This window comes from Brassica oleracea, chromosome C1 (assembly GCF_000695525.1).
Source record: "Brassica oleracea var. oleracea cultivar TO1000 chromosome C1, BOL, whole genome shotgun sequence".
Taxonomy (NCBI): domain Eukaryota; kingdom Viridiplantae; phylum Streptophyta; class Magnoliopsida; order Brassicales; family Brassicaceae; genus Brassica; species Brassica oleracea.
Window position 1 is genome coordinate 16,463,316 of NC_027748.1, and position 9,096 is coordinate 16,472,411.

The window sequence follows — 9,096 nt, forward strand, 5'->3', positions numbered from 1 at the left end:
TAAAAATGTGGCCTATACATATTAACTGATTTTAATTATTTTAAAAAATATTAAAGATGGGCATCGAACCATGTGAGTATAGCGACCACTCTACCACTAATGCTACTAATACATGTTTGTCAAAATGTGGCCGGTACAATACATAATCTCTTGGCGTCTGGAAGCACATGCTTCTCTCGCTTCCGTCAAGGGCCGACTCTCCTTACCTATAAAGAGGTGATTTGAAACACAACTGTCGTGCTGTGTTGGGTTTTCCGTCGTTAGCCCAAGTTTAATCTTTAATCAAGCTATAACCTAGAAGCCCAAAAAAAAGAAATATCTAGAGAAAAATGAAGAAGGACGAAGAAGTGTGTAGAAAAGGAAATGTGTAGAATATGAAGTGTGTAGAAAATGGAGTGTTCTAAAACTAACTTTTAGTCTCCACTTACTAGTATAAATAGGGGTGTTTAGCACCATTTGTAATCATCCCACAACAAGCAAAAGCAATCATAAATAGAGAGTAGTTTTTAAGAAAGAGTTCTTTCTAAGAGAGTCATAAAACACTCTCTAAACACAAAGTTTGAGTAGCAAACTCCTTTCCTAAAATACGAAGGCTATCTCAAACATAAATCGTCTACATTACATCTCAACCTCTTAAATAAAATATTATCCGCTAATTTTCCCAACAGCTGGTATCAGAGCAAGGTTACCGTTATCTTTGAAGAAGTGAAGATGGAGGCCACCGTTACCTTTGAAGGTGACATGTTTAAGCTTACGACGGACAACTTCTCTTATTGGAAACCGATGATGGAAGATCACCTTTATTGTAAGGATTTGCATGAGCCCATCATCATGAAGGATAAGCCAGAAGGAAAGGATGATAAAGCAAGGGAGATTCTTAATACGAAGGCTATCTCAAACATAAACCATCTACATTCCATCTCAACCTCTTAAAGAAAATATTATCCGCTAATTTTCTGTACGCTCATTCTATTTTATTTTCAGCACTCTACATTTTCTTATTAAGCATTAAAAAGCATGTATTTGTGTCAAAATACAACAAATATGAGTTTCGTGTTTGGCAGTCTAGACAAAAATATATCACATCAGTCATATAAATAGTGGATTGCTTGACGACTTTCATATCTCTTCTCTATTTCATTTTATGTGCATTCTCCAACTAAATTTTATTTTTTGCACATAATGAATTCTCTACAAAATTCCGGAGGACCTTCGAACGAAGAAGAGGATATGTTACTAGCCATGCACCTTTGCGGCATAGATCTCATTGCTTACGCTGTAAAAACCGCAACAGAATTAGATTTGTTCGAGATAATGGCTAAAGCCAGGCCCTTAGGGACCCATCTCTCAACGTTGGATTTGGCTTCAAAGACTGCACCAAATAATCCAGACGCTTCGGTGATGATTGATCGATTGCTACGCCTCCTTGTTGCATATTCGGTGTGCACATGTAAGTTCGTGAAAGACGAAAAAGGAAGAGAGTCAAGGACATGCGGACTAGGAAAAGTTGGAAAGAAGTTCATTAAGGATGAAAATGGAGTTTCTATCGCATCCTATGTGCTTTTCCATTGTTCACATACCAAGGGAGTTACATGGTATGATCTGATATAATACTTCTAAATGTCATAAGATTCTGATTTTATTATTTTATTATTTATGTAAAACAATATCAATATAAATAGAAATTTCTAAACAAAAAAATTTAAGAAATAAATTAATACTATAAGGGAAAATTCCATAAAGTATCCTAACTAAATTTGGTTATCATTTTATTATGTATGTAAAATAATATCAATATAAATAGAAAATTCTAAACAAATAAATTTAATAAATAAATTAATAATATAAGGGAAAATTCCATAAAGTACCCTAACTAAATTTGGGTAACGCTTTAATATCTAGACTTTTTCTACCAAGTTTAATATGTTAACTAATTATTTTTTATTATAATATATTAACTTTCAAAACTATACTCATTTTAATATTTAAACTGTCCTTATTTTAATCAAAAATAAAAAAAAATCAAAAACATTGTTTAAAATACCCAATCTTAAAATTTCTAATTTTATTTTAATTTTATAGGAATAAAATTATTAAATAAATTTTGTTATATCTTAAAATACTAACTATTTAGTGTCAAATTTAACTTTTAGTTCAAATTTAAAACTAATTATTTTTCATTCAAAATTATGTTTTTCTAAATTTTATTCATAACTTAGGTACTTTTATTCTTTAAAAAATAAATTAAACATTTTATGATTTTTTTAATTTGAAGTTGTTTTAAATTTCGTTTGAAAATAATTTATTAAAGTAAGCACAATTTGAGTATTAGATGAACATTGTTTTAAAAGTTAGTGTATTAAAAGGAACAAAATAATTATTTATTTATTAACAAAATTAGTTGGGGTATTTGTATGAAATTTTCCCTTACTATATTGAGATATTTTCATGATGTTATAATGTTACTGGTAATTAGTTCTAATACTTGTTTCTTTTCAAGAAAAGGTCTTACCTCACGGAGTCGATACTAGAAGGCGGAGCATCCGCATGGGAGAGAGCTAATGAGCCATTTTTATTTGAATACATGAAGAAAACTGAGAATGTCAAGGAAGATTTCAACGAGTCGATGATGAGTCATACGACAATAGTAATGAAAAAAATATTTGAGAACTACCATGGGTTTGAGAGTATGAGGGATTGCACATTGGTAGATGTAGGAGGTGGGCTAGGCACTAGTCTCTCCCAAGCTCTCTCCAAGTTCCCACATCTTAAATGTGTCAACTTTGACTTGCCTCACGTCGTCTCAGAAGCTCCCCAAATTCATGGTAAACTTTTATTATGTTTTTTCTTGTTATTACTCTTTACTCGTAAATTAGTCTTCACTTCATTGATTATGAAGATTGATATATTCAAAAATATCAGCAGATGTTTGATTGAGGATATAACCTTACAAATAGTTTATTCTAGGAGACATTTTATCAAACAAAGTTGAAGGAGTATAGTTAATACGTATTATAAAACAATATTGGTCCTTCATCTAACCATCATGTCGCTTCGTAAAGTGCCTAGTTAGTTGTTAAAAGTGATTAAATAAACTCTTTCCAGGCGTGGAACATATTGGTGGTGATATGTTTGATGAAGTTCCAAGAGGCCAAGCTATATTGATGAAGGTATATAAATTTGAACTCCATCATTATAATTAAATTTTCACAACATGTAACAATGTGTGGTGAGAATGGACCTACCTACTTCAGAAAACAAAGATGAAAAGTGGGTACTTCTGAATTCTAATACTAAACAAAATTTCATTTTGATTTGATTTTATTAAGTGGATACTTCATGATTGGAGCGATGAAAAATGCGTGAAGATATTAAGAAACTGTAAGAAAGCAGTACCAGACTCTGGAAGGGTAATCGTAATCGAAACGATAATCCCACGGGAAGTATCCGACACTGATATAGCAACCAAGAACGCACTGCATTTAGATATGATTATGATGTGTTTAACGCGTGGGGGCAGAGAGAGAACGAAAGAGGAATTTGAAGTATTAGCTATGAAAGCTGGATTTAAGCTCCCAAATTTTATCTATGGTGCTTATTCTTTTTGGGTCATTGAATTATACACAAATTGAATTACAACTTTTACTTATACATGTTATACTTAAATAACGTTCAATTGAATTACAACTTTTACTTATACATGTTATACTTAAATAACGTTCTAATCTCTTTCAAGACTGGAATTTTGGTTGTTGAATCTCTTTCTGTAATTTGTATGTGATTTAAGTTTATATTACATGAGAGAGAGAGAGAGAGAGAGTACACCTAGGCATGGGCATAATATCCGTAACCCGAAATCCGAACCGAACCCGAACCGAAAAACCCGATCAGTATCCGGTCCGAAATGTAAAAAATATTTGAATGGGTCTTGTAAGGTGGTACAAAACATATCCGAACCCGAAGTGTGATTAACCGAACCCGAACGGGTAACCCGAAAAACCAAAAAAACCAAAAAATCCGAAAAAATATCCGAAGAAACCGATCTGAATGTCCAAAATAATATACAATATAATTATATGAAACATGAATATATACTTCAAATATTCAATTTCTTATTTATTTTGATATGTTATCTAACAATAAGTATTTAAAATTTAAATAACTACCTTAAATACTTAATTATATATAAATAAATATATATTTCTTATGTTTTACTTTTAAATTTTAGATTTTATTTCGGATATATCCGAACCGATCCGAGATAACCCGAATCCGAATGATATATGATTACTTTATGGGTTCTATGATGTGATACAAAACCGACCCGAACCCGATGTGTTATATCTGAACCCGACCCGTACTTACAAATTTACTAGAATGGGACCTAAGAAGTGTTATAAAAGAGAACCGAAATACAAAAAACCCAACCCGAACGCCAACAGGTACCCGAACGCCCAGGCCTAAGTACACCTTAATAATGCAATCTTCATCTACGTTAATTTGGAGCTGATGCGGTATGTATCCTGAAGTCTCTTGATTGAATTCTTTGTAAATCACTTTACTCACACGAAACTTTAATCCATTTAAAGATTCAAATATGTTTAAACGAAAAAAATTACAATCTTTTGAATTTCGTTCTAAAATAGAATAGAAAGTGAAACACTAGATTTGATTTTGGGGTGCATATATAGTATTATAAATGGATTAAAATTTCTCGATCTTTTTGTTTTCTTCATGCGGATTGATCGATCTTCCTTTGCTGTTTTTTCCTACAAAACCCCAAAAAACATGGCAATTTCTGCAAGATATAATTCTTATATGGTATTCATACTAAACTCGTACAACACAATACATATGAAATGAGATTTTATACCTCTACTAAATCATCTTTAGTGTGATTTAGCGTGATTTCGACACAAAAACCTTCTTCAACCCAACACTAAAAATCACACCATTTTAGTGCAACACTATAATTTCACACCAAATTTGGTGTAATACTATTCACCACACCAAACACTATTCACCCCACCAAAATACTATTCACTTAATTTATTAATAAAATAAATAATTAAATAAATGACAAATAAAAACATAAATATATATAATATAATAAAATAGCTTTTAGTATAAAGTTTGGTGTTATGGATGGAGAAGAACTTTTTTTAGTGCTGAAATTACAATTAAAATAGTGTGGTTTTGACACTAAAATTAATAGTGTTATGGGTTAGAACTGAAATGTCATAGTTTTCTGTGGATGCAACTTCTACATGTTCCGGCGCCTCGGTTTCTACATTTTCTTTGGTCAATATTTTTTGAACTTCTGATTCTTCTGTATCCTGAGTTTTTATATCCGGTTTTGGTTCCCCAATCTCAGAAGATGGAATTTCAGTGTCGACATCACTGGAATCAACTTTATCTTCCATACCTTTTTCCTCCTTTGCTACTGTCTGAATATCATTCTTTCTGCTATTAAAACCCCGAAAAGGAAAAATATGCCTTAATGTTTTCTAGACAACACCTCGGAAGAAAAGAAAGTTAGAGCATGACTAGTGATGGTTTCTGAAGAAAAATTTCTCAGAAAAGTAATAATACAATATTAAAAAGCAAGAAAGAGAAAGACTAAAAAATGAGGTACGTTTCTTTACGGCGAATCGTTGATAAAGTGGGAAGAAATGGTTTCTACGACAATCTCTCTTTTACTGGTGTTTTTGTTTTCTAACTATTAAATTTAAATCAGATAGATAAATTAAACTAAAATATTAATATACGTGCTTATGAATCTGTATCGGAGAGATTGAACACTTGATGATGCTCTTATATATTAAGTGTATGCTTTCTATAAAGTAACTGTCTTACAGTTTACAGAAAAACATCAATTTTATTTAACAGCTAGATTTTGACCCGCCCTTTATATTTGTGTTTATTTTAATCATATTTGTGTTTTTTTTCTAATCATATTTGTATAAAATATTTTTCTTAAATGATTAGTAAGAGGATTTAATCTATTCTATTAAAAGAGTTGAACCAAATCTAGATTTTGATCTGTCCTTTAAAAAGGTGGGTATAATTTTTATTTTAAATTTTTTGAAAAATTTAATTTTTAAATTTATGTATAATATATTTGTATATTTATATTTGTGTATAATATACTATGCCGATACTTTTTATAATTTGATGTATTAAAACATTTTTTATTAGACTAAACATTTATCAATTGGTCATGATCAGGACCATTACCTATTCTGACATGTTCTTTCAAATGGTGGAATTAAAATTAGATAAAAATTAAAATTTGGTTTAATTGGGTGGACCGACCCAATCATTAACTTATTTACAACGCCAAGTCAATGTTTGGTACAATTTTCAAAATATTGATTATCTATTCTATTAATAGATCATGGAAAGTAACAGACAAATCACCTTCTTTAACCTGGAATAAATCCTTATAAATATTTGGATCTGAGTTTTAATATGATGCGAGTGTTTTTGAATGTTTGATTCGAATTGTTCATTCGGCCTGATATATATTTAAGATTCTTTCGTTAGATAAGAAAAGGGCAAGTGGTTCTTGTTAACCAGTTAATAAATAATAAATATTTTTTTTGAAAAAATAATATTAATATTATTTAATGAGACATTTTTATAATACATATTGAAATTGGTTTACCAATATTGTTTTGGTTTATGAAATTAAAATTGGTCTATATATTAATTAGGTTTATTAAACCGATTTCAATATTTATTTATATACATATATATATATATACATATAAAATATACATGAATATAGAAATACAAAATACACAAAAAAAAACAGCCGACAAAAAAAACATAACTAAACCTAAAACTAAGTTATCGTCCTCCTCTTCCACCGCACCCTTGACGCTTCAGCCATCATCAACGCTTCAGCCACCATCGCTTCAACTGAAAAAGAAACAGTGTAAGAGATCCAAATCCTCTCAGCTTGACAACTGCGACGAAGTTGAGACCGTGACGACCAGAAAGCTTGAGACTGTCATCTTCTCAGCTTGCCAACGGTGACGAACTTAAGATCATGACGACAGATTGATTGTCTCAGGCACTATTACCAAGGTTTGCTTTTTTAACCGCGAGGTCGTAGAAAGTAAATCTAGAGGCGGGCTTTTAACCGACAGTTTTAACTCCGTTTTTTTTTAATTTCTTACCTGATTGGGTTTATCCCCTTGGTCCGTGCGTCGCCTTGCCGGAATATCCACCGGGTTCTTCCCCCGACCATGGTCGGAGGGACCGCAGCTTCTCCACAGCTTCACTCCGGAACGAGCATACTCTCTCGAGATGAAGCTTCTACCGGCTTTTGAGCTCAATTTGAGTTGGGAACAGAGGAAACAGGACCTTTGAAACCGTCCTCAGCGTTGCCACTTCAGTATACTGGGGATTTCTGGTATCTGATAAACGGAATCTCGGTTCGCACACGCTGGTATTTCGAGTATAACTGGATCCCAAAGGCATCAGCTGAAGTCCAACACACAATCAATCTCAGTCACCGCTTAACATCGCGTTCAGGGGAATCCCTCACGAGAAAGGAAGATATGGCTTACCGAAGACTTTCAGCAGCTGAGAAGGGAAGGGGTTTGAAAATGGGGGAACTTCAACCTCCCCGCACAGCGCGTGTAAGAGTCCCTCAACCTGATAATACAGAGCTATTGCGCAAACACTTTTTGACCCTAATAGAGAAAGTCACAAACAAATCAGCTTAGAAAGTGTGATCTTTAATCCCATTCTTCACGGAACACTGGAAAACGGAATTTAAACCAGTAGGAGCGGATTTGGGTAATGGTTTATTCCAATTTCAGTTTGACTTGGAATCAGACCTGCTGGCTGTGTTGGAGCAGAGACCATACCATTATGCTAGATGGCTGGTCATTCTACAGAGGTGGGAACCGACTGTGTCCCCCACTTCCCCATCTCTAATTCCATTTTGGATTAAAGTCCAAGGCTTGCCCGTTCATCTGTGGACGGAGGAGACGATCGAATGCATTGGAAAGGATATAGGAATACATGAAAAAGCGGAAATCACTAGGCTCTCAGCTAGGATGTGTGTTCATGTTAATGGATTGATACCTTTGATCACAACCTCTGTTGTTGAATTTCCTAATGGAGATGAAGTCACTACTACGGTGGTCTATGAACGCTTGGATAAGCACTGCATTAAGTGCTTACGATTAGACCACGAGTTAAAGGAATGCCTGGTGGCTAGAGTGGAAGCAAAGGCATTGAAAGCTACCCGTGAAACTGAAGTTAAAGAAGGCAGACCCTCCCACAACTCAGCTCAGGAATCTTAGTCCATTAGAGGAGCATCTTTAGGTTCAGCGCCAAACAACCAGAAGGAGAGAGATTTGGAAATGAGGGGCCAGGCGGCTTTCCAATTCTTGGCCGCAAATAATGCACCTGAACAGCAAAGGAGATACAACAATGAATTTAAGTAAAGACAACACCACATAGAGTACAAATCTCAGACTAGAACTTGGCAGGAAAGAGGTATGTGCCGCCGAACCTACAGTTCCAAAGAGAGATTGACCTATGAGAATGCAAGATCGAATCGCACCTCGCATGAGCATCATTATCCATATCAGAGAAACCTCCCAGCCCTCCCTGAAAGAAGCTACTACCGAGAAGTGCAAAGGAAACTACCAGAAGTGAGGGACTTTGGATCTAGCATATCTAAGAATGACCATGAGAATGAGAGAAGGGAGGGTTCCCCTAGACGGAGACGACTATGACACACACTACAAGAAAACAGCGATATTCTGACGGACATTCCGACGGAAAATGAAATCCTCGGAATATCCCGAGGAATTTCCGAGGAAACACAAAATTTAGTTTCCTCGGAATTTCCTCGGAATATACCGACGGAATTCCGAGGAAATATCAATCCGTCGGAATATTCTGAGGAAATTCCGAGGAAATACATTTTCCTCGGAAAAAACCGATGAATTCCGAGGAAATATTATAGCCGTTGGAGAGCCGTTTGGGGATTTTACAAAATTCCGAGGAAATTCCGACTAACTAACCGTTGGCGTCAGAATTCCGTCGGAATTTCCTCGGTCTGTCGGCAGG

At 34.1% G+C, this 9,096-nt stretch overlaps 2 protein-coding genes across 2 annotated transcripts; both read left to right on the forward strand.

The window, feature by feature from the left end:
* The first annotated feature begins 1,156 nt into the window (after nucleotides 1-1,156).
* Nucleotides 1,157-3,632, forward strand: LOC106333198 (caffeic acid 3-O-methyltransferase-like). Its single transcript, XM_013771676.1, has 4 exons — nucleotides 1,157-1,595; nucleotides 2,506-2,825; nucleotides 3,106-3,170; nucleotides 3,330-3,632. The coding sequence occupies exons 1-4, from the start codon at nucleotides 1,183-1,185 to the stop codon at nucleotides 3,630-3,632; spliced, it is 1,101 nt and encodes a 366-aa protein (XP_013627130.1). The 5' UTR covers nucleotides 1,157-1,182.
* A 3,936-nt stretch (nucleotides 3,633-7,568) lies between these two features.
* LOC106333210 (uncharacterized protein At4g02000-like) lies at nucleotides 7,569-8,321 on the forward strand. The gene is made up of 2 exons (XM_013771683.1): nucleotides 7,569-7,649; nucleotides 7,833-8,321. The coding sequence occupies exons 1-2, from the start codon at nucleotides 7,569-7,571 to the stop codon at nucleotides 8,319-8,321; spliced, it is 570 nt and encodes a 189-aa protein (XP_013627137.1).
* Nucleotides 8,322-9,096: the final 775 nt, after the last annotated feature.

Excerpts from the sequence above, each read along its gene's own strand:
- LOC106333198 (XM_013771676.1), top strand. The coding sequence starts at position 1,183 with ATGAATTCTCTACAAAATTCCGGAGGACCTTCGAACGAAGAAGAGGAT. Across the intron at positions 2,826-3,105 it reads AGAAGCTCCCCAAATTCATG|GCGTGGAACATATTGGTGGT; the intron begins GTAAACTTTTAT and ends AACTCTTTCCAG. Across the intron at positions 3,171-3,329 it reads GCCAAGCTATATTGATGAAG|TGGATACTTCATGATTGGAG; the intron begins GTATATAAATTT and ends GATTTTATTAAG.
- LOC106333210 (XM_013771683.1), top strand. The coding sequence starts at position 7,569 with ATGGCTTACCGAAGACTTTCAGCAGCTGAGAAGGGAAGGGGTTTGAAA. Across the intron at positions 7,650-7,832 it reads AACCTCCCCGCACAGCGCGT|TTTGACTTGGAATCAGACCT; the intron begins GTAAGAGTCCCT and ends TTCCAATTTCAG.